The sequence below is a fragment of the Calypte anna genome, chromosome 1, assembly GCF_003957555.1.
Source record: "Calypte anna isolate BGI_N300 chromosome 1, bCalAnn1_v1.p, whole genome shotgun sequence".
Lineage (NCBI taxonomy): Eukaryota > Metazoa > Chordata > Aves > Apodiformes > Trochilidae > Calypte > Calypte anna.
The window spans coordinates 139,540,387-139,565,572 of record NC_044244.1 but is presented as its reverse complement, the minus strand read 5'-3'; the positions used below and the strand labels follow the sequence as shown (position 1 = coordinate 139,565,572).

General features: G+C 39.9%; 1 protein-coding gene across 2 annotated transcripts in view; it reads left to right on the top strand.

Moving 5' to 3' along the window:
• The window catches only part of MCF2L (MCF.2 cell line derived transforming sequence like), a 99,632-nt gene that overhangs the window by 47,093 nt on the left and 27,353 nt on the right, over positions 1–25,186 (top strand). The window contains exons 1-7 of one of the 2 annotated variants that reach the window (XM_030468290.1): positions 12,725–13,269; positions 13,452–13,542; positions 20,703–20,822; positions 21,359–21,475; positions 21,982–22,131; positions 22,732–22,856; positions 24,570–24,684. In XM_030468290.1, the coding sequence (XP_030324150.1) occupies positions 13,217–13,269; positions 13,452–13,542; positions 20,703–20,822; positions 21,359–21,475; positions 21,982–22,131; positions 22,732–22,856; positions 24,570–24,684 (771 nt within the window). In that variant the 5' untranslated portion in view covers positions 12,725–13,216. Of the gene's footprint in view, positions 1–12,724; positions 13,270–13,451; positions 13,543–20,702; positions 20,823–21,358; positions 21,476–21,981; positions 22,132–22,731; positions 22,857–24,569; positions 24,685–25,186 lie in introns of those variants that run through there. The other variant, XM_030468267.1, reaches the window with a different exon arrangement.

Here is a 25,186-nt window from a genome sequence, read left to right as displayed (position 1 = left end):
ATCCTACTATATAGCGTTTTAAGGTTTGTGATTTACCCTGAGGGCAAGAGTTACTCATACGTACTTCCACGGCTGTCACTCTAAACACATTTTAAGCATTTAGATGTTCTTGGAATGAGAGTTTATTAAATGTGGGGTGTAGCATGAGAACTTGGTCCTAAAGAAATAAACTGTTAATTGTACTTGATAAAAAAAATCAGCATATGGTTTTGCTTCTGGTTAATTAGCAGTTTATACTGCAACTGGAAAACAATATACTGTATGAGAGAACAAAAGGATATAGTTTTAATGCCTTACTTCCTTGCTCATACACACTCTTTGAGCCTATTGTGGTCACAAGAAATCGGATAATTAGTATTTTAAAGTGTAAAACTGAGTCTTAAATACAAAGTTCCTTTCAAGAGAAATAAAAGATTACATTAAAAAGTTCAGAACAGGTTTTGATGTCCAGTTTGAATTCCACACTGCTGATTAAATACAATACACAGACCTTTTGTACTTGGATTCTGAGCCTCTCTTTGTAATGTCCTTCTGTATGACGTTGAGCGTATCTCAGGTTAACTTGTCCTGTTTGACAATTTCCTGTTTTGAAAGCCGTCCTTGTCATTTCCTGCCCAGGAGAACGTCCCCTTCTTTGAGATCCTGATGGTTTACAAATGCTTGGACACAATGTGGCCTTCTAAGAAATCCTGTTGTTTGTGGCACTGCCTGGTGCTGGAAAATAGGGAGCCATCCTGTCCAAGTAACAGAACAGAACATGATGACTTGCAAAAGTCATGAGAGTTTGAGAGCTCAGTTGTTAAGGTTTGCTAAGCTTTGGGTAGACCCTCGGTAGCTACACCAGCTTCCCATCATTGGGAAAGCACCAGGTTAACTGGAGGGCTGAAAACCAAATGTCCATGCTAAGCTTTCTGGCTTCAGATCCTAGAAGGACTCAGTAGTGTTCACACAGCAAAGTGTGACAGGGTAAACCAGGCAGGGATCAGAAAGAGGAGCCACAGCACAATTTGGGTGCTGCTGGACCTAACAAGCCTCAGCACCAGGGGCACCCAGAGCACAGAGCTCAGGTCTGCCCAGTGCCCTCAACACAGATTCACCACTGGTGCTCTGGAAGCAGGAGCAGCTGTGCTGGGGGTAATGGTATGTTTTGAGCTGGTAAGTCCCTCAGGGTCCAGGCTTTCCTTGCAAAGAGCCAGCGTGGGAGGGTAGCCACACGTGTGTCCTCATTTATCTGCAAACTAAACAAGCAGCCCACCACTAGCTAGGAGTTAACCACATTTGTTTTATAGAGTGCCAAGGATGAACGTCACCACATAATGAGTAATAAGTGCCAAAAAAACAAACGCCCTGACTGTTCACGCTGCCGTGCTGTGCAGCAGCTTTGCAGCTTCAGAGTTTATTCCTGTCAGCTGTGTTTCATTTCCACGCTCTCCTCTTTGTCAGATTACAATGCAGGCTGAAGATATGGAACCTGTACCCTGCTGTTACCTTGGCAGCCCCTCAAAATTATCAGTGAGAACATCCTGGGACTTCCAACAAAATGTCATGCTGTTTGTGCCCTTCCTTTCTCAGAGCACAGCTGCCAAACATTTGTAAATGCCAGATGTTCCTGGAAGCAGAAAGGAAATGTAAAGGTTTATGTTTGAAGAGCATCACATCTCAAAGTTAATGAGTAGTCTGAAGTTATGTGTCAGATACAGCACCTGACAAGATTAGGCCAAAGCTCAATACGTTACTTAGAAAAAATAAATTTTTACTGGGCTTGAAACGATTTACACTTGTTTGATTTTCACCTGGTGAAAATTCAGCCCTGCACAGGTAAAGTCTTCCTTGTCCTTAAATCCCACCATACACCTTCAGAGGTCAGAGGATTTGGCTCTGTATGCATAGCACACACAGTCTGGTGGTAAATTTAATCTGCTGGACCTCACCCAGGAGTTTTCATTTGTCCAGTCATAAATTCAGAGTACTTAACACACCCTATTTAGGTGTAAACTCACCTTTCTAAAACAGAACATGCAGCATTCCAGAGATAAGGCTCTACCATCACTTTGTGCAGTGGTATTAATGGTTGTTGCACCATTCCAGCGCAGTAGTTCTGAATAGGTGTAAAAAATGCTTTATTGAGTCTGACTTACTATTTCTAGAGTGAGGGTCACGTAGCTTTCTGTTGCTTATATTTACTTAAGGTTAAACAACATGGAGCCTTTTGCCTTTTTTAATAACTTTATCCTTAAATGTCCAAGACCCCATGGCCTACTCCAGCCATCAATAGTTGTATTTTCCATTTTAAAAATTAAAACTGTTCTTTAAAAAAAACAAACAACTTATTTTAGGTTTTTTTGCACACTAGAAGAGGATCTGTTAAGCCATTTTATTATCCTTGAATTTTATCTTTTTTTAATAATTTTTTACAAAATTATCTTTGTTAATGATTATTTCTGTTACCTTCAGAAGCTCATCAAAGCTGTTCTGATTTTAGCCTGCAGGATTTCTTGGTGGGGTAAAGCTTGCTAAGTTACCACAAAAAAAGACTGATGGATACCAGGGAAAGGAAATCAGCGCATGTGGTACAAGCAGATGTCCAGGCCCAGGCAGATGATGATGCCTGGACGCTTTAGTTTTTATTTATAACACTGGCTACATTCCCTCAGCTTCCCCCTAATAGCAGAAGCTTTTTGGAGCAGAAAGAATGTCAGCATATCTGATGGAATATAGCCAGCATTACTGTACTCCTATCATATGTGTTTATTTGAAGGAGAAATTGGCTTCAAAGTGAGAGTGAGCCTGATCTGGGGGCCTAGAGTAAGATAGGAGATGAAGTGCTATAGGGGCCAGTGAAGGAAGATACTGATGGCAATATCTCTGAAGCTGAGCAGGTAGGAAAAGATAAATGTGACTGTGCTTGCTATATAAATTAGTTTAAGTGTTTACTGATGCTGTTTATTGTGCCTAAGGAACACAAGCAGTGTTAAAATGCCTTAAGTAAATAGGCTTGAATCTGTATCTCACCATTTCAAGGGACCTCCTGCTGTGCAGGATAAAGACCCTTGGTTGCCTTTGGACCAAGGCTTGAGGGCACCTCTCCTGGTCATCAGTGAGTTGCCACTTGCTTCATGAGCAGTACGTATCCAAAATTAGTCCATCTTCCTTATGGGCTCTTTGTAGGCAGATCTGCTAAACTGCTGCTGCCACAGTCCTGTGGTGATAAAGGATTGTCAGATCAGGTGTAGGTCCCCATGTAACCAAGCCTGACTTTGGGGGCTGCAGTCATTGTGAAGTTTGGATGGGACTTTCCAAGTTTTAAATTATTATCAGCCCCTCAGACCAAGATCTTTGAAGTTGCTTTTATTATTTTGTCTCTTGTTTGTCTGACCTTTAAGATCTCCTGTTACTGGCACATTGACACAGCCTCACATGTAGCGCTACTGCCTATGGTTATAAAGTTTCAAACAGCATTTTCATTTTAGAGCTGCAAAACTGATCATCAGGCTAGAGCAGCTCCCCTATGAAAATGGGCTGAGGAAGTTGTTCAGTCCTGAGGAGAGGAGGCTCTGAGGTGACATTAGAGCAGCTTTCCAATATCTGAAGGGGTCCTACAGGAAAGCTGGGGTAGGGCTTTATATATGGGTGTGTAGTGAGAGGACAAGAGGAAATGGTTTCAAACTTGAAGAGGGGAGATTTAGGAGAGACATCAGGAAGAAATTATTTAATTTAAGTGTGTTGTGACACTGGCACAGGTTGCCTAGGGAAGATGTGGTTTCCCCTTCTTTGGAAGTGTTCAAGGCCAGCTTGGATGGTGTCTTCAGCCATCTGGTCCAGTGGGAGGTGTCCCTGCCCATGCAGGGGGGTTGGATCTGGATGATCTTTAAGGTCCCTTCCAACCCAAACCATTCTATGATTCTATGGTGTTGTTTTTCCAGGCTGTGTGATTCTGCTCAGCTCTTCTGCCTCATGAGCAAATTATAACCATTTAATCTGCCATGTTTTTTGTTTATACCACCTCACAATGCAACATTAACCTGAATTCTACTTTCCCTGCTTGCTGTGAGATCCTAAAATACAATTTTGCGTATCTGATTTGTTCCTGGTCCTAAGAAAATTGACATACAGTATGGGTGTTTTCAGACATACCTAAGGCCTGAACCAATAACAGCTGAGAGCAAAAGCAAGCATAATAGGAATGGGAAGAGAGAAGTGCTGTGCTGGGAAAGATTTAGGGACGGTTGACTGGAACGTGGAGAAGAAAGGAAAAAAGTGCACAGTGGAGGAGGGCAAACCCATCAAATTTCTTATCTGAACCTTCTCTAATGATGAAACAGGTTCAGCTCCAACAGAAAGGCTCAGATTTTATTCATCTCCATGCAGCTTTATTTGTTTCTCTGAAGGGAAGACATTAACTATCAAAACCAAAATGAGAAGTCAAATGCTTTATTTGGAATGTACATTTTAAAATCCATCTATTCATGGAATTCCAGTGTAGAATGAAAAAGATGGAAGAATAGTATACACATTGTTATATTTATAGTGATTTAGGTGAAAGGCTTTTTATAAAGCCAGGAGCTTTACATTTAATAATTTTTACTTGGCAAGCAGTGCTTTTGGACAGACCACTAGAGGCTGCACTTGTATAGCAACCGTCTTCCAACTCTGTCTCATTTTAAATTTATTTTCCTGGGATTCCTTCTCTTTCCTATATTTCTTCATGAACAGTGGTCAACCTTAATTTGAGTTGGGTAGGTTTTTCCTTCCACAGTCAAAGTTCATTCATCTGACCATGAGAGGGCCCAGTAACCAAAAATAACGAATTCTTCTAGATCAATAGCCTTTTGTTGAAGCACAAGTACTCACTAGTACTAGTACAAGTACCCACTAGTTAAACACAGTACATGGCAGGTTTCATGCCTGATCTCCAGTGTGACCTAGAGAGGCTGGAGAATTAGGCAGAGAGAAACCTTATAAAAGTCAACGAGGACAAGTGTAGGGCACTGCACCTAGTATATACTAGAATATAGTATATTCTAGTATATAATAGAATAACCCCATGCACCATCCAGGTTAGGGGCTGACTTGTTGGAAAGCAGCTCTGTGGAAAGAGACCTGAAGTCCTGGTGGACAACAGGGTGACCGTGAGCCAGCGATGTGCCCCTGTGGCCTCGAGGTGCTTTAGGAAGAATGTTGGAAGCAGATCACAGAGAGGTTATCCTCCTTCCCTGCTCTGCCATGGTGAGGCTGCATCTTGAGTACTGTGTCCAGGTTTGGGCTGCCTGGTTTAAGAAGGATGGGGATCTTCTGGAGAGGCTACAGCAAAGGGCTATGAAGATTATTGGGGCACAAGAACATCTCTCTGTCAAGGAAAAACTTAGTGATTTGGGTCTTTTTAGTCTGGAGAAGAGGGAGAGCTTATCAAATGCTTATAAATACTTAAAGGGTGCGCATCAGGGGGGTGGGGCCTGACTTTTTTCAGTAGTGTCCAGTGACAGAATGGTATAAACTTGAACATAGAACTTCCATCCAAAGGTGAGCAGGAACTTCTGTTCTTTGAGGGTGGCAGAGCACTGAAACAGGCTGCCTAGAGAGGTGGTAGAGTCAAAAGCTGCCTTGATGCCATCCTGTGCAACCTGCTCTCAGTGAACCTACTGTGGGGTTCACAGGGGACTGGACTAGGTAGTCTCTAGAGGTCCCTTCCAGCTCCTAACATTCTGTTATTTGGATACGGAGACATAAAGATGCAGTGCAGTGGCTTCTGTTCCATCAGGCACTGTCTTTAAATTCAACACCTCAGGAAACTTGTGGTGAGCCTTGGGTCAGTGCTTTGTGGATCATTTTCCAAGGAGATCAGACAGAACAGAGATGTCCTCCCAACTGCACTTCCTGCATTAGCTGCCTTCTTCAGTGTTTTCAGATGAAGCAGAAATACAGTTTACAAAAATCCAAGACAACAGATCTATCACTGTTTGCATATAAAATTATGCAGAAGTGGTTAATCACCGCATTCCCATTTTTGTCCCATATGCAATTCCATGTGCCAGAAGTGGAGCTCACTCATAATTTCTCTTTTTTCACATAAATCTTGCTGGAATAAGAGCTGATCTTTGATAGACTGGTTACACAACTCAAGTGAAAATGATTCTTGCGGGAATCCAAACTGAGATATCAGGCACAGAGTTTAAATTGGAGCCCAAATGTCATGGCAATTTGCTTTAGGGGCTCAGGAGGTTTGCTAGGTACCCAAAGAGCTTTGTCTGGATGTTCATAAATGTTACACTTGCTAGGGACAACTCTGTTCTCAGATGTGTGCAATATTCTTTGATCTCAGTCATGCATATACAGTTGTGGCAGAAATTTCTGTCTAGCCAACTTTCATGGCAGGTTGTTAAATTATATCTCAATGTCTCAATACCAATGCAAACCTCAAATTTTCTGTCATAAAAATAGAAAAATATCTAGAAATAGAAAAGTTTGCCAAGTTACAGCAAGTATGGTTAGTGGGCAGGTATTACTGTCCTGCTTTCAGAACACTTCCAGCTTGGCTTTGTTCTATAATCTTGTTATGATTTGTACATTTACATTGCAAATTTAGAATATAATTTGTAAGACTGGTGTTAAAAGGATTATCACCTTTTTATTTTTCAGGCTATTATTCAGCTGAATGCTTTTAGGTACTAATTTAAGTGCAAGTTTCTAGAAAGCACATAACAACTGAAGCAGTAATAGCATTACAAAGAGGTATTAGATATCAGCTCAGATACTGTGGTAAAACCTACAGGGTCACTTAGCAATTGAAACTAGAAAGTTCATTGTCTAATACAGAACTCATGTTTTATAGTTCTTTTTCAGTTCCTGTTATCTCTAAAATGACTTAATCAAGCACCTTCTACAGTGAGGCTGTGTATTATGATCTCTAAAACCCTGTAATATCTGAAGCTTTCAAACTGAAGCTTTGCAGTGTGATATATCCTCTTAGTTCTATCATTTACTCAAGAAATATCAAGACCACTTTCTTCTCCCTAGTGGCTCTGGTTTCCAACATTAACAAGTCCTTAATCTCACTTTGGATATTGAGAAAGGAGCTGTCAAAAAATTAAAATACTTAAAGATCAATCAGTTACAAAGCCATTTTAAAATTAATAAGTAAAACACCTTTGAAAATGAGGGGAATTTGTCAAATATACCTCTTTCTTTTTAAAAATGCCTAGCTGTTGGATTAGTTTTGGAATTATGTGGATAAATTGACTCATTTTCGAACAAAGTAGCATATAGTAAACAGGCAAGAATGTTTAGAATATTAAACTTTTGTAAGTCTACTGCTTAGTGTCTGAATTTGGGTTTTGTTTAATGTTACAGTTGAACTTCAGCTTTATTTCTTTGTCAAATCATAAACCATTAAGTTCTGCTACACTAGTTAAAAATGCACTTTCCAGGACTTACCTAATGAGTGATCAAGTCAAAGTCTTTGTTATCCTACCTAAGAGATGCAAGGTGGGGAGATGTGGGGCAAGGCTCTATGCCCTTTTCCTTACTGGGAAGCCAGCATAAAGCTGGTAACATGAAGTGTCATAGGGCTTAGCTGAATTATTCTCTTTCACAGCTGCTGTACTGGAGATTTCTATCTTGATTTGTTAATATGATTAATACCATGTTTATTACCATATAATCTGGCTGTCTTTGAAAGCATGTAAACAGCCACTGAGGAGATGGCTTTTCTCTGCTTTTATTCATTGCTATAGCCTTAGTAGTTTCATTTTATTTAGTGTGTGAGACACTTTTGATTAAGAGAGAGTTTGTGTCTCCCCCTCACACCCCAGAAAGTCATTCCTAGCAGTGGCAGGACAGATGGAGAAATTGTCTTTGAAGTGGCTCACACTAAATCTGTTGAAATGCCTCTGGAAATCCAAAGTTTCTCGTGGGAAAAAATAACCTAAATAGCTTCAATAAAAATAACCTAGTTAGCATCTGATATCCAATAGCCTTTTCCTAAGCAAAGTAAAAGAGAATGCTGTTTTTGATTGCCCTAGCTTGTTTGCTGATGACTGAATATAGGCTAAGATCTGACTTCAAAGCATGATAGCTGCTGGAAACGTTTTTATCACTGGGGGCATGATGAGACTGCTTGGTGTTCAGAGTATTCATTACCCATCTGCTTAGGCTACTGGGCTGTCTCCTTGTATATGCTGAACCTGTTTGAGCTCCACCTTTTTCTGTACAATTCTACCTTTATGGCAGGGACGGGATGGGCATTACCAATCCTTAGATTCCCAGCCTGTCACTGTGTCTCTGATGTTTATTCTTTTGTAGTACAGTAGTGTGGCCCATGATGGGTGGGCAGCCAGTTCCATAGTCCTTCCTAAACAGGCCTACGTGTTGCATGCCAAAAAAAGATCAAGATTTGTGAGTACCCTGAGATCCCTCATCTCTTCAAGCTGTGTGTGCATACTGCTGATGTGCAGTTCATGATCAGTGATGAGCTACAGAGGGTGAATAAACTTTAAAAGCATTTGTTACCAGGGATGTGAAGACAGCTTTGGCTGCTTATGATGCAGATTGCTGCAGACAATGCTTTGGTGCTCTGCTTAATGCAGTAATTCTTCACTGAATACTGATGAAGTCCTGCTGTCAAAATAGCTGTTCAGCTGTTTGTATGTACAGGCAGAAGTAATCAAGGTAAGGAACAATTCTTAGTGTAGTTTAAGCCAACCAATAAAATAAGTCTTTAAGACTGAAATTCAATTCTGTTAAACTGGAGTTGTTTAACCTAAAATGCTGCACAGAATTTCAATGAAGTCTCTGTGATGAACCTGAAGATTTGTTTTGTTTTGTTTGTGGCAGAGTAATGCTTTCATACAGCAGTGTAGAAGCAATGGGAACTTACTTGTGTAGCAATTGTCATCACCCATACCTTGGAGAAATGCAAAGATCTTTCAGATGATGACTGCTGTAACTGCAGATGTAACTGCTTCCACACTCCCCAGGGGGAACTTTCTTTCTTGAGTCCTATGTACTGTAAACTTTCCCACCTTGTCTCCCAGGTGCATGACCTCGTAAGTCTTGGGAACTAGAGAGAGATATCCCCGTAATCTAAAGCTGAGGAGTCACTAGGTGGAAAATTCACCTCCCTGTGTCTACAGGGAGAACTTGGTGCTTGTTGGGCAGGTACTTCAGCCTTGCTCTCACCTTCTCCAAATGTGCTACACTGGCTCCCCAAGATGTAGGGCAGGGCCTCTCTACCTTCTGCTATGTTTTCCCCTGTCCTCTGTGGCCCCTGCTTGCCTTCCCCTCCTTTCTACCTTTCTTTGACCGGGCCTTTGTGAGTTTGCCAGGCATATTTCCTGAGCAGGAATGGTTTCTCTGCCTTGCTAAATACGTTCTGTTCTTTGTGCTGGTGAATAAACAGAAGAACAGAGCTTATCTCATGATGGTGGGGGTTTTTTGTTTTGGTTTGGAGTTTTTTGTTAGGAGGGAAACAAAGGAAGGAAACACTAAATATGAATTACAAGCTTATATAAATTATGGTTCAGAAAGTACAGCGGATACAAGTTAATGCATTAGAGAAAACAGAGGTTGTAAGGGAAATGTCAAGAAGCCTTAATAGGCAGGTGCTTCTGCTATGCTTCTCTACTGTTTCTAGTTGTTTACAACTCTACCAAATTTTCTTTCCCTTCATGTGGTCTCACCTGAGTTTTTGGTTTAAAGTTTGACCCAAAGGGGGGAGTTATTCCCAAAAATACAGTGAACAAATCCATTGTGCTGTTCAAATTTTGAAATAGGATTTTGTTTGAGAAGTTCAAGTGGCTCCATCCTTTGGTCAAGGACTCAGACTTGACGCTTAACAAGAATGATGGTCTTTGTGTCAAGGAAATACCTTGAGAAATATCAGCCTAAATCCCAGGTCACAGATGTTCGGTAGCTACTCAAGTAAAAAATGTTCCCCTTCATCCTGGGACTGAGCTGGGGCTTCTCTGTGGTTGCCAAATGAGCTGCTCTAGAGCCAGGGCTGAGAGCAGGAATACTTGTGGTGTGGTAGTGCTGCCTGTTGAGAACTAGGCAGGGGATGCAAACTGTCTGAGCCTGACTCAACAGGCAGGACCACAGCCAAGAGAAGTGTCCACCTGAGGGAAGACACTGAGAGACTGAATGGGATGTAGGGTAAGGGAGACTCAGGCTGAAGGATGAGAGGTTTGTGATATTCAGGAAGGGCTGTGGTGAGAACAAATCTGGTCATTTGTCCAGGCAGTATAAAATAATAAAAAAAAATAAAGCTCCAAGTCCTTTTGAGCTGTTCTTGGGACAAGGCAGCAAGGAACCAGAGTGGCTGAGGGGATGAATGAGAGACAAACACAGTGGGGGTGACAATTTTATTGGAGAGTGATACAGAGAAGTGAGAAGACTTGGATTAAGCCAATAAAGTACAATGCAACTGGGAGAAGGCAGCGAGTAAAGATTGATGAGCAGGACAGACCACGTCCGTCAGAACATGCTTCTGATGAGACACAGAGCAGAAGACCAAATGCTTAACTCTTGGGCAAATTATGAAGAAAGTGGTAGAGGAAATCAGTATTTGCTTAGAATGTAATAAACATTGCTGAGGGAAGAAGGGATAGCTGGTGCTTATACTTAAATCAGGAGCCAAAGGAACATTTAATTCTTTCTTGCTACCCTTCATCTCATGCCCTAAAAGAGGGGGGGGTGGGGGGGAGAGCTGTCTTGTAAGTGTGCATGCAGGTGTGTGTGACAGGAAAGAGAGGTCAGGAGAGCAAGGATGTGCTGGCACACAAACCTGTTTCCAATATTTACTTTTATTGAATACATGACTTTGTTGTCTTCATAATGTTCTCAGCTTTGTTGTACACAATGTCTTAGTTGGGTTTGTTGTTTCCTGCCCATGACTTGCTGGAGCTGGATTCCAGACTCCACAGCCAGCCTTTCGCAATGAGACTTGTCAATATAGCAAGTATTTTTCCACCTGTGATTGGTTCAGAACCAAGCATTTAATTTTATTTTTTTTTTAAGTAGTCTATATTAATGGAGTGTTAACGGTTTGAAGTCAGGTGCTCAAGACTTTGCCACTGCATCTCCTCTAGCAGCAGTGAGGAATCCTGGCTTTTATTTCTGAGCCTGGAAGGGAGCTGCATTCTGAACCTTGTAGCCAGCCAACATGTTTGATCCCTCTATTTTTATCCAATGGAAAAAGGCAGCTAGCTAAAGACATCTATTGGGCTACTTAGAGATGTGCTTTCCTTTGTCAACTCTTCTGCTTAAGTAAGTCTTGTCTTTTCTTCTAGAAGAATGATATTAAGCTTTGCTCATTGCCAGGTGTTGAGGCAGATGATTAACTGTATGGAGCTGCCATCTAGATTTTCTCCAGGATCCCAGCTGATCCTGTCTTTCCCTGTGCTCCTGGAAAGAAAGCTGATTGATGCTCAGTCAGAAGCTTTAATTTTATTCCTCTTACACAGACATTTCAGTAATTCCCTGAAATGTGATACAGATATTGCATTTAGGTACTCTCTGGGATCTGAGGTTGTGCTTCCACTGAAGAAGTATGCAGAAATTTTGGGGCTACCAGGGACTTACACTGAGCAGGGGAAATAACCCCTAAAGAGTCTTAATACCCTTCAGAATCCACCTGAACTGCTGTGGGAACAGTTGTACTACCTTTTTCACTCCATTCATCCACATTTAGGCTGTATGACCCAAGGAGTTTGTTTTGCTGCCTCATTATCATAGAACATGCTTGTAATTGGCATTTTATTCTGCTCACTCAATAAAACTTAAAATAGTGGGAACCTGAAATGGGGAACAATATGGATCTCTCTCTTCCTTTTGCCCTTCAAATACAGAAGGAGAAGGAAGAGGGGAAGCTTTAAAAAATCATGGAAATTTACTGTAATGGGAAGCATGTTGCTAATATAAAGCCACATTTGCAAGGGTTTTGCAGGCTTACAAGGCAAGTCCTCTAATGTTGTTTGTCAGTGTTGTGCTAACCCAGAGGCAAGAGTTAAGTAACATGCTCTGAATGTGGGCAGTGAGGGGTCATTTCTAAGAGTCTTCCATGTAAAAATGACTTCTTAGCTTCTTTTGAAAGAAAGCAAGTGTTCCTTTGCATTTTTTATCAGTATTCATGTTCCCCCCTAAATATTTCATCTGTTAATTTGAGAGATAATACAGTTTGTAAAAGAGAGGGACTAGTCTCTGAGTCAGGTTTAAATTTGAAGAATAGCTAAAAATGACATAGCTAGGCACCTGTGTTCCTCATCCTTCTCAGCATCATCTTATTATTATACTGCTAATAATAATTTTAGTCATATAGTAATCTTGTAAATATACTTGTAATGATAATCTTGTAAAGCAAAGCTGGTGTTTTCATGATTCAGCAGTCTGGAATAAGAGATCCTGACATTCTGCTGTGTTGATTTTTTATATTGTCTTTTAAGGCATGATGATAACAAATTGGTGTACATGATTTCTAAATGTCACACAGTGCAGGCAGTAGACCTTGCAGTAAATTGCTATCTGGACTGGAAAAGCAGCACATATATTAAAAACGACCCAGTATATGGGAAAATAATAAATCCAAGCCCTTCTGCCTTGTATTTGCCTGTCGTTTTCATTTTGATTGTGATTGGCTGGCAAGGGCTGCTGCTGGCATTGCACAATTGGCTTAGATGGGGAATTACAAAACAGGAGCAGATCCCTTCACAGGGACTCAGTAGCACAAGCAGCTGAGCACAGGCAAAACAGAAAGGTCACCCATATGCAAGGGTTGGAGCAGGATCTCTCTCACAGATGTTTCCATTCCAGAGAAGTGCATCTGATCTCATTTTTCTCCTCTCTGATTTGGGATCTTTAAAGGCTGTAGGGATTTTTTGTTTCACTGAGTGTAAAAATGCACCTGGGAACAAGTTTGCAACCTGGAGGCATGTGAGGATTTCAGATGTGCGGAGCAGTGTCCTGGAATGATGTGAAGGACCTGAGTTTTAAGGAATTTTAAATATCCATGAATAAGAAGACAATTCAAACAGAAGGTGAAAAGCAGATGCAAAAGGAAAACAGTTTTTGGTTTGATCCTGAAATTATGCTGACAGCAGCATGAAGAAGCAATTATGTCAGCAACACAACAATGAAGAATCAGAGGGGGTTATTTTCCTCTTGAAATAATCTCTGTACAAGAAACATATGAACTGTCTTTTGTGACAAAGAAGAATTCATTATTTGAATGTGGTTTGAAGCTCTGTGGACCATATTTGGAACTGCTGCCTCTTTCCAATGGTATATAGTATATCTTTATTTAAGATGCTTAGATGAAGATTCTGCACAAAGAACTCAAGATACTTATTTTTTGTTTGGTTGGGGTTTTTAACTATTTTTTTGAGTGAGAGAACCAGCGAAGTTTTAATTTGTATTTTTAAGTAAACTTGCTCTTCTTTTCTTCTTTCCTCCTCCAAACTTAGTTTACGAGATGCTGGAATTGGATTTATTCTTGTCATAGATCGCAGACAGGACAAATGGACCTCTGTGAAAGCTTCCATACTGCGGATAGCAGTGAGTACTGTTTTAAATTAACTCCTCAGAAAGATTTTCCATTACTTTTTCTTACAATAGGAAAAGCAGCAATGTCATTACTTCTTCAACAAAAGGTCAGCTGATACATGACACGAAAAGTATCCGATAACACTTGTGTATTGCAGCTGACTGGGACTGAGCATCGTGTGTCTGGGATGTGTTTTAAGGCAGTTTGCATCTCAGGACATCAGCCTGAGAATGCTCTTAGTTTTTGTGTGTTCACACCAATGTGTGCAGCATGCATTTCTCCCCAGTGGGAAACTAATGTTTGCATGGGCAGCCTGTGCATCTTATTAAGGGCCCAGCTTTCCCTATTCAAGTGAGCTTCATATTTAGGAAGAGTTGAGGATGAGGGTCCTGATTTAGTTTACCACTTGTGAAAGGAAAATGGGTGTAAAAAGTGATGTTGTGTTGTCCAAATTAAAGCAAAGGTTGCTTGTAATCAAGCAAATATTACCCACCTACTATGAACATTCAAAAGCATAAGTGGTTACTTTGTCTCCTTTATATATTTTTTTTTTTCTTTTAATGAACACAGTTTATTAGAAGCTTTTTTTTTTCTTTACACAGGTAGGATAAGGCAGATTCCAATTTTGTCATGTGTCTATTTAGAAATGTTTTTTTTCTTGTTATCCTTGCTTGAATTTTAGTGTTGATAAGCTTTCCAATAAGTTCTGAAAAAGAGAGCTGTAAGCATCTGTAATTTTTCATAGCTGAAAATTTTAAAGTCTGTAAAATAAAAGGCAAATCAAAAAAGTAGATTTCATTTATATGTAACCTCATTTTGACCCAAGAAATGTTTGCCTGTTGTAAATCAAAAGGTGCTTATTTAAAGGTAATGTATTACTGCTACTATTTGACTTTTTGTTAATTAATATATAATAACATTCTCACAATACAACTTCCTCCTTAGTATGTTTAAGAATATTAAAGTATTAAAATATAAAGAAATATTAGCAAAACTCACTTTTGCAGCTCACTTTGAAATTTTTAGGTGCAGCATTGAGCAGATTCAATCAGTGAGAATGAGCACGAGCCTCATTTAAGAAGAGAGTTTTGGCTGTTGGCTTATTGTTGGCTCATCCTTCAGCACCTTCCCAGACACATTTCCCAATTTTTCTCCAGCCACCTCAAGCCACATATCACTTTTGATATGTGAAATCAGAGCTGCCAGGGCAGGATGCTCTGGCTAAAGCACTGCCGAACAGGAATATCCTGGCTGGTGCATCTTCCCATCACTAATATCCTGATAACTGTAGGAAACATATCTGTCAGCACTGAGCAGCTGCTAACCAAAAAATTAATCCAATGTGGATTTTTTTAATAATTACTCTCTTATGTTATTTCTAAGACTCTTCACTCATAAATATTTGGGTTGTACTAGTAGGTGTGAGAAGTGTGTTTTGAAACAACAAAACTAATGAAGAAAAAAATTTTGTTTCAGGCTGAAATTAGTGTGAGAAATCTTTCCATAGTATGGAAAATTTCTGTTTGAGTCAGAAAATGAGCAATGACAAGCTGACTTTTTATTTCATGCTAATGCTTCAGGGTTGATAGAGTCAAGGCTGTGAGGATGAGGTAACCCTACTTTTGCAGACACAGTGGAAGGGCAGTGGCTGCACTATTCAGCCAGGAGGATTGCTGCTTAAGCACATGCAGCAACAGTGGGACTGAAACCAGAGCCAGAGGCACTGGGCTGAAAGATGACTCCTCTTTTCCTGGGGATAGGAGGGAGGGATAGGATCCTGGGCAGGGATTTTGTGACAAGCAAATGTCCAGGGGTGCAGGCTTTGCTATTGCTATATTCCACTTAACAAAGCTGCAATGGGCAGGTGGCCCAGGAAGTTGTCCTCCACCAGGGCAAGATTGCAGACTTTGTGGTTTGAGAGATGCTGCAGACAATCACTTTTTTGGTTTTTCTCTGATTTAGCTACCCCAAAAGTAAAGATATTAACCTTGTGCAGTCCACCGTGGCATGTGTTTGGATGGTGAATCATCCTATCTGAGATAGGTGGGATAGAGATACCATTGCTTATACAGGCAGCTTAGCCTTTAGATGGCTAAGTCAGAGTTCACCCCTACTATTTAGCCTGTTAAAGACACCAAAAGCCAAGCTTTAGGTTGTTAAGTATGAAGTTCTAGCAGTCAATTGCTGTGTTCCTAGAGAGACAGTAGAAAACTGAGAGGTATTACAAGAAATATACTGAAGGTAGACATTGCAAGTTGTTCCCTCTTGTTACGTTTTACATGCTACATTGTATGAAGACACAAAATTTCATAATTTTTTTCTTAGTCAGCTGCTGAGATTCTTCTAAATTTGTATTTATAATATCCCAGTTTTCAGTTGTACACTGTATACAGAGATGCACAAGGTCTTGCTGAATATTTTAGCTCCTGCAGCTGAGCATAGAAATGAGGCAGCATTCCTGAATGAGGATGCAAGGAGGAGCAGTCCCATAACTTGGTAAAATGGCTCCATATTGTTCCAATGGAAGTCAAGGGAATGACACACAAAACCTAGAAAACATAATCCCATTTTCCTTTCCTTGCAGTAAAAAATGACTTTCTTTTCTTAGTGTTGTCATTTCCAAACAATCAATATTCAGCCCACTTAGCAGGAGCTAGGCATATTATTAATCAGTGTGTTCTGGGTTTTCACATGGCTCTGATCATAGTTCCAGTGGGTTTTCTTGAAAAAAATGAAGCCTGTGTCATGATACTGTCTTTGACTGTGTTGTCATGATTTTCTTCCTGCATCCTGAGGGAAAATCTGGAAGTTAGTATGAACTCAGCCATTTAGACAACTCATTAGGAGTTCCACTGTAGCCATCCACCAACTTCATATTGTAAGTCCAGAAAAAATAAACTGCCTTAAACTTAGTGCTTAGAGAATAGGATATGTATGGGCAACTGCTCTTGAGGAAACAGCTGTTATGAAGGTCACTCAGGTGGTAGTGAGAAACTTTTATCCAGTTACAAAACTTTGCAACCCATTCTAAATGTGACAAGAGCTGGGTTTTATCCATCCCCCTGGAGAAGCTTGCTTTGTGATTTCCCATCTTTGGCTAAGAGTACCTTACGTGCAGGTTTCATGCCTTCTGATTTGGACTGCATGGTTCAGAGCACTGCCTTTCTTAGCTCTTTATAAAATAAAATTTAGTCTTTTTCTGTTAGAGAGGCTCAGCCCATTCATTGCTTTGAGATTGGCACCAAGACCTTTAGCTGGCAGGATGAGATCAAAATCAAATGGAGAGACTGGAGTGCTAATACAAGCCTAAAGCTTGCAGTAGCCAGGCAGCCCTGGTTTTGTGTCATCTGGAGTCTTACAATTTGTTTTACATCCAAGGAGAGAAGCAGTGAGTTACAGTAATCCAACCATGAGTCCTTTGGTCTTGTTTGTGATGGGATGATGAGTTTCTTAGTGAGCTGTTGATGGAGGAAAGATGTCTTTTAGTAAGTGATGCTCCACGAAAGGTGCTATTTTACATTATGAATAGGTATTTCCCACTAGCTGAGTTTCTAGATAGCTTTTTGCATCATGTCCTGAAAAGTGTAATGACACTTGACAATCTGTATGTGTTAAGTTTGAAAAAACTGTTCTTCTTTCAGCCCTAGTCGTGTTTCTCATTTTTGCTTGGATTCAGAACACCAACAAAAATGGACAATATGGTGGATCTAGAACAGTAGCTGGTAGCTGCTCTTATGAATTATTTCAGTAAATGATACACTAAAAAGTTATTTTGAGATATTGTATGGTATAGTCAGCCATTTATTTTTTTTACGTTTTTTACTACACAAAAAGAGAAAAGTTAATCACTTCAATCAACTCTGAAAACAGGCTCATAACATCACAAGCATTAAACCCAAATCTAATGCAAAACAGCTCAATGGTTTAAAAACCAGATTTCAAACTGCTCTGTTTATGAATTAATTTAATTCAAGATTCTTTCTTGACAAGAAGCCTTTGTAAGAGACTAGAGACTTTGTTATAGCCAGGAACAGTCTTGAAAAAAAACCCCAAACCACACCATCAAAACTATTAGCTCCTTTTCATACAGAGGTATTTTGGAAAGAAGTGCCCCGTGGTTTATGGCACACTAGAGAGTGCAGAAGAGAAAACATCACTCCAGAGTTTGGTAATATGGGTATAATGAAGCTTTTCATAAAATGAAAAATAGTGTTGTTCCAAGCATTTTAAGGCAGAATGACTAGAACTAAGTCAAGCACTAGCTCTTTGATGGCTTTGCATGGTTCAGATATTTCTGAAAGCTGGCTGTTTACTTGGGGCTATAGGTTTGCCGCTCATCAGAAGAAGAGGGGCTGTAAGTTCATTGCTTATCAGAACAGCTTTCCTTTGTTGTGTAGGAGTCTAAAGACTCATGAGCACCATGGCAGCAAAGTGAATTGCTCTGTGGGATTGAACAGTAGACTTTAACTTAGTGCATCTCTGTCTAAAAGGTATACATAATTATCCATCTAATTCCTTCATATGCTAAATAAGCCCAGGAGGAAATCTGAGACAGAAAACCTCAAAAGTATTGGTTTTCTTATCCAAAAATTAGGACATCACTGAAGTAGGAGGCAGACTGCAAGCTCAAGCCTTTAAGGTTCCTTGGTCAAATTGAGATCCTGAATATCTGGGGAACCACAATGAATCTCTGGTTTTCTTTTCCAAAAGCTCACCATTGGGTTGTCACCACTGAAAGCAGTGGTGAGTGGCTTCTGGTTGTAGCCCCCAGCCATTGCTCTGTTCCTGCACTGCCTCTCTGGGGAGCTGCAGTAGTGAGACTTATTCCTCCTTTGAAAATGCTAAGTGCCCTATACCCTGTAGCACATATGTGCTGTATACAACTGCTGTCAGGTCAGGAGTGTTTGGGATTGCTGCTCTGCCTGACTTGTGCAGGTCAAGATGTTGAGAGGCTGAAATAGCTCCCTGTTGGCACCAAAAGAGAAAAAACATGTCATATAGTGGAAACCAAAGAGGGGAAGAATCTCAGCAGCTGTCCCTGGGGAAACATCATCCTTCCTTCCCTGTAAATACATTGCCACCACCCTTTCCTGAGCATTGGGCAGGGGGTGTTTCCTGCTCAGCTTCTGTTGTCCCTTCTTGACCCCATTCAGCATCGTGTCACCTTCATTTGTGAGGCAGCCTCACCCTCTGAACTTCCCCTTATTAGCAACTGTAGAGCTTCAGGGTCAGTACTGGTGCTACAGACCACCTCTCTCTCATAAATACTGTGGAAAGGAAATTAATTATTAAGATTACATGCAACTAACTGAATTTTACATTTTGCCCTAAACCCAGCTGAGTTCAGACTCTGTAAATTCCCCCTTTCCAGAGGCCTGGAGCATGCAGTGGAAAGCTCCCCACCTCTGAGAAGCTGAGGCCTGAAAGCAGACAGGTCAGCGTGCTCCTGAGTATTTATATAGCTCCTGGTTCATCCAGCCAGTGAAGGCTCTTCCCATGTTCCAGGTTCATAATACCAATAGGGCACCAAAGATACCAGTGTATTTCAAAAGTTTGATTTAAGGGCTGTGATGTATATAAATTCCTGGTTTGGTCATATTTGTTTCAAAGCTGATGCACATCTACATCTCTTTATGTATCTTTGAAATTAACACTGGTCTGACTGGTTGAAGAAGTGAAAGAGATATGAAGGTAGAAAACCAGCCCCACAGGTGTTATGAAATATCAGACAAATGGCAGTGCTGATGCAAGTGATCCCTGTGCATGCAGGCAGTTTGGACGAGATGGTGTTTAAGGGCCCTTCCAACTAAAACCATTCTGTGATTCTCTGGGTTGGTCTAGAGTAGAACATGGGCTAACCCTGGGTTAGTGAGTCCACAGGGTGTACTTTTAGTACACAGAGAAAGATTGTTTAAAGTGCAAGTACGAGGAGCTGGTATGGGCACTGGGAATTACCTGGATTTTGTTCCCATCCCTGAGACAGACTCCCCAGGGTCTGAACCACCACGCTTTCTAGAAAATTAGGACATCACTGAAGTAGGAGGCAGGTTGGAAGCTCAAGTCATTAAGGCTCCTCAGTCAAATTGAGATACTGAATATCTGGGGAACTACAATGAATCTCTGGAGTCTTCCAGGAAAAGTTTTAACTACTTTTCTTTTAAAAAAGACATTTCCAGTGCTGAATATCTGGACCCCTCAGAAACCTCAAAATGAGTATTAAACCACTCTCCAACCTTCCAGATGCTAACAGTTTCCCTGGGTAGGGAAGCAGAGCATTGCATAGCAGCTCGTTCAGTCTGTGTTTGGGTTTCAATTGGCTTTTTCTTGGGTAGTAATTCAGTGTGCTAAAATGTGACATAATTTCCAACAGTATAATGAAGAAAATTGCCTACTTAATCATTATAATGATAATTTCTTTAATGAGCTTCACTGCTTCCCTGCAGTGGAAATACTGAATAGGCAAAAAGACTTGCATGATTTCAAGAATGGCTAAATGCCAAGTATGCAAACCTCTGCCATTGCAGAGGCTGATTTTTAGTAATTTGATGCTATTTCTTTGCTTTCCTTCTCCTCTCTTTAGTTTCCCCCTATCATGTATATAGCTGGGAAAGATCCATCAGACTGCTAGCTGTAAGATGATGAGAAAAAACACAGCTGAGAATTCTAACTCTGTATTTTGTCTGTAAAATTTAAAGATTTTTCTGAGCTGCTGCCTGAGAAATTTAGTCTCAATGGCAAGAGTTTGTGTAGGCAACTGGCAAGGTAGTATATACACAAATTAGAAATGTCATATGATGTGTTCAAACAGTTCTCTTGACACTCTCTATTAAAGAGAAGATAAGGTAACTGTGAAATGCTGCTCTCCTAAAAGTACTAAGCCACCACTCTTTGTTCATTAGCCTACTGGGATAGGACGCAATCTTAGCTGAAGAGCAGTGCAAGCCAACCCTGACAAATTTGATTCCTGGAGAACAGATTCCTGTTCCCAAAGATGAGTAAATGTCTCTTTGAATGAAGCTCTCTGTTCAAGCCTTGCTAGGTTTATAATTGGTCACCCCATTAAGGGAGGCCTTTGATACGAGTAGCTTGTGGTTTAACAGGGGCTTCTCCTTGTTGAGAAATATTTTCTGGAGCAGAGACACAAAAATAACAGAGTAAACTTGTTCTGCAGGCATCTTTCCCAGGAAACCTTCAGCTAGTCCTTGTTCTGCGCCCAACGGGAGTTTTTCATCGAGCTCTCTCAGACATTGCTTTCAGATTCAACAGGGATGAGTTTAAAATGAAAGTACCTGTAAGTAAGCTTCTGTTTCTCACTTTATTATTAGGAATCTGTTAAAATACTTAGTCTAACCAGCAAGGCCTAAAAAAAAAAAAAAAAAAAAAACTAATCAAAAAACCAAAAAACGTAACAAAATCACAAACAAACAAACAAAAAATCCAATCCCAAAAACCCCCAGCAAAGCCCCACATGCTTAAAAGCAGTTCTTAAATCTTGAATTAAAAGTTCCTCTTAGAAGCCATGTATTGTTTATTGATATAAAAACCTCAATGGAGTAATTTATGTTGTAAAATTCCCAAATTTTATTTTAATACAGACTGTTAAGCTTGGTGCTCATACTCATTTGTAGTTATTTACATTTCTATTATCTTCACCTGAAACATCTGTTAATTTTGTTTCTTTCTATATCCAAAGGAAATAGTTTCATAACTCCTTTCTGTATTAAACTGAGATTCCTCTATCAGAGAGCTGAATGGACAGGGCTTAGAATCTTTACCAAGGGACTTCTTGCCACTGATGGCCTTCACTTGTTCTCATTGCTGCTGCAGATCATAATGCTGGGCTCAGTGTCAGAACTGCAGGGTTACATTGATAAAACACAATTAACAGAAGATCTTGGTGGCACCCTGGATTACTGCCATAACAGATGGCTGTCCCGTCGCACTGTAAGTCTTCATTTTTGTCTTAACTGTCCAGTTTAATGAGCCCTTCTGTTTTATACCCTGTCATTTATAAAACAGATTCCAAGTGATGCACGTTGACTTGCTCTGAGTGAGAAGATGTTCCCAGTGGTACTTAGTCATCTTAGAGAAATAATATGAGTAATGGTTTGGGAGTGGTTTTCTGAACACTCAGACCTAAGGAACTACAGTTTATTATTGTGTTGAGGTTTATTGATTTTGCTGCAAGAAAGAAAAAGCTCAAGTTGTAAAAAATTCTCCAGATTATAAAAGTATGAGGAAGATACACCTGATACGAGCCTAGGAAAAATAGACAATTAAGGAATTAATGGTGACGGTATCTGTTGCTTGCAACATTATATTTTGACCATTTTCAGTCTTGTAATTCATCTGCTTGGGTTTGTTTTGAGTTTTATTTCGTGTGTATGTGTCTGTTTGTACATGTGCATGTGATGAGCATGAAACATCTTTAATGGTTTTTATTCCAAAAGGCTATAGAAGGTTTCGCCCAAAAGGTTAAGGAAACAGCTCAGATTCTTCAGTCCTTTGGGACTGAGCTGGCTGAAACAGAGCTACCAAATGATGTGCAATCAACCAACTCTCTTCTTGCAACACACACAGAAAAGAAGAACAAAATGAAGGTATGTAGATTTTTTTAAAAGATGCTGTGTTCTAGTTAAACTGTATTATAACTTGTAGCTTGAATTGGTGTTAAAAATCCTCTTCTCATTGAAAAATTACGTCTTGAGGCTAAGTTTAGGTATATACAAATGCATAGTCATTTGTATGTGGAAATGGAATTCCTTTGTAAGTAGTGGTGTGTTTAATAGGTTGTTTGCAGGAAGAAATTTGATAAGTTTTGCATGCATATGAAAATATTTGACTTTCTGAAGAATGGACAAATGTTCTTTCAAGTCTGTTTGAATGAAAACTGGTGTTTTCAGAACTATCTATCTAAAAGTTTTGAGATGTTTGTAGCCTAAGGACATACAGAAGTCTATCTATCCATAATGAAAATTCAACTCAGTAGCACTGGGATCTTAAGATGGTAAATGTAGAAAAAGCTGACACTGAATATTTACTTTCTGTTGTCCAACACTAATTTTAATCAAACTATGCTTGTTCTATTGCTATTAAAACAAAATCCTTTTTTTCAGTTTGGTGCCTTATGAAGTCTGCTTCAAAAAAAGAAAACAGCAAGACACAACTACAGTGCATGGGTTTCTTGTTTTGTTTTGTAGGAGGACATCAGGTTAGCGGTAGAACAGGGCGATGATATCCTTGGAAGTATTACAAAACCAGTTACTGAGAATCCTGAATACAAACTGAATCAAGATCAGCTAGACAATCAAACAACAGTAGAAAGGTGAGAGGAGTCAAATACTGAATATTCTGCTCTTCTGGGTTTTTTGGCCCCTCCCCAGCTCTTTTACTTAGTTCTGTAGGCGTGCTTAGCAAATAAGCAAATGTTGCATGTGAACACAAGAAGTACTTTAAAAAACAACTCTCTGTTGTCAGATCAGTCTTGAGCAAAGTGATTCCCTGCTGCTAGTTCCTGGGTCCCCTGGTATAAAGCAAAGAGGGCCTGCAGTTTGAGTTCCAGTACTGGGAAAATAACCCTGTTGGTGTTTTATTTTTTCCTTTTTGTTAGATTTTGAAAATACAGCTGAGAAGCTTTTCCTTATTTTAGTGAATTTTGATGCTCTGTTTAAGGACTCAAGTGCAATCCAAGGAAACTTTGCTTCTGCAGGGAAAGCAGAAGGAGAATACAGAAGCAATATATGTCTTTTCAGTAAATTTTGTCCACTTCTGTTAAGTTATTTTGAATTTGAAATGAGAGGTTTCTTTTTCTCTGAACCTGCCTGAAGAAGCTTCTAACATTTCTGATATCTTACCAGTGTTGTTAGTAGCCTTTAGGGACTACGACACTCTTTAAGTATCTATGCACAAAATTTCTATTTGCTTCCTTTGGGCATATAAGAAATTGATGTTTTCCTCTGCTCCCCACCGCCCTTAAATTGCTGCCAGTTTTGAAGACATTATATCACCATAGCACAGATGTAAATTTGCTTAAAGCTATGAAAGCATAGCTCATTTCCCCCAGGCAGCATTCTGCATTCTTTTTTTGTCTGTCATTCCATATTTCTGTTACATTCAGGCTGACTTTTCTTTCCAAAAAACTGTCCATTCCAGTCCACAGAGCTTGGCAGAAGTCACTTTTTTTGGTCATTGTTGCTATTAGCTATCTGAAGGACAATTGGGGTGGAGGTTGCTAATTTATCCAAAACATTCCCACTTGATATAATATCCGAGAGAAACTGGAACAAAATCTGCCTTATTATAAAAAAGTTTAAGCTATATGTTCAGAGCTCATTTCTGTGCAATTAAAAACAAAAATCCTGATGTATGGCCTTCCCTTGATATAGCCTAAGTACAGCAAAGCACACTGTAGAGATCAGTCCACAGGATGCCATACTGTCAAATGTAATACTGGAAGTTGAAAAGTAGAAGTCTTAAGGCATTGGCCAATATTATAATTGAAGGAGATTCTTTTCATCACAGTACTGTGGTGAACTTGCCTATGATATTTAAGTAGTAACTCAGAAGAGGAGGAGCAATGACCTTCAAGTTTATTTTCAGCCTTGCTCCACAGAATGAAATATAAGGGCAGCTCCCTGATCACAGCAGTATTAATTTTTGTCTTCATTTTTCCTTGTAGCCCAAGGCTTAGGTTCCTCTGTGTCCTAGCCCACACACATTTGCAAGTTTTATTTATGTTTGCTAGCCCTAAGTCACCGTGTTCCCATGCCAGAGCTGAGAACTACTGTGTGCAGCAGCTAGATACAAATCAGCATTTGCCAGTGTTTCAGAAATTAATGTTTGTGTTGGGTTTTACATCAGTGGTATTCCAGGAAACATTTCTGTGAATCACAAAAAAGATTCTTGTATCCAGTTTATTTTTTCCAGAAAAAGTTTCTTTGGGGAGGTTTAATGTTTACTGTGGAAGATTGTATTGTCCCTTGATTGTTGCACCCATCATTCTCTGAGTGTTTCTTTGTTTCTTTTAATTTTTTTAAAGGCTTCTGGCTCAATTACATGAAACAGAGAGTGCCTTTGATGAGTTTTGGATTAAGCATCAGCTAAAACTTGAGCAGTGCCTGCGCCTTCGGAATTTTGAACAGAATTTCAGAGAGGTGAGAGCTTCTTGATAGCAGTTGACATTTGGCAATATAGAAATTATTCAGAAAAAAAATACCCTTTTGTTTTTGCAGCTCTGGTTTGTGCTTGAAAGCTTTTTCCTACCCTTTTCTTGGACATGTTCTTACCTGACATCCTGCTATCTGTACTACCTTGAATACTTGCATACAGAGACATAATTACTCTTCTGCTGTCTTATGATTTCTTTTTTCCATGGGCCCAGCAGTGTATAAATATCCAGAACTGTCTTTGAAATTTGTTCTTCTCCACAGAAGCATAATAAGCTGGGGGCAAACCTTTCAACTTGCCAATAGACCCTTTTATGGAACCATGACTTATCTAAATCTTCTGGCTGAAATTTTGTAAAAGTCTCCAACACTGTGGGTGGGAAGTTGCAACCACACTGTTAGAAGCTGGGTGGAGGCTAAACTAAAATTTTTACAGCCAGTTTCTGATCTCATGTTAGTTTAACTCATAGGATAGATGGCACCTACAGTC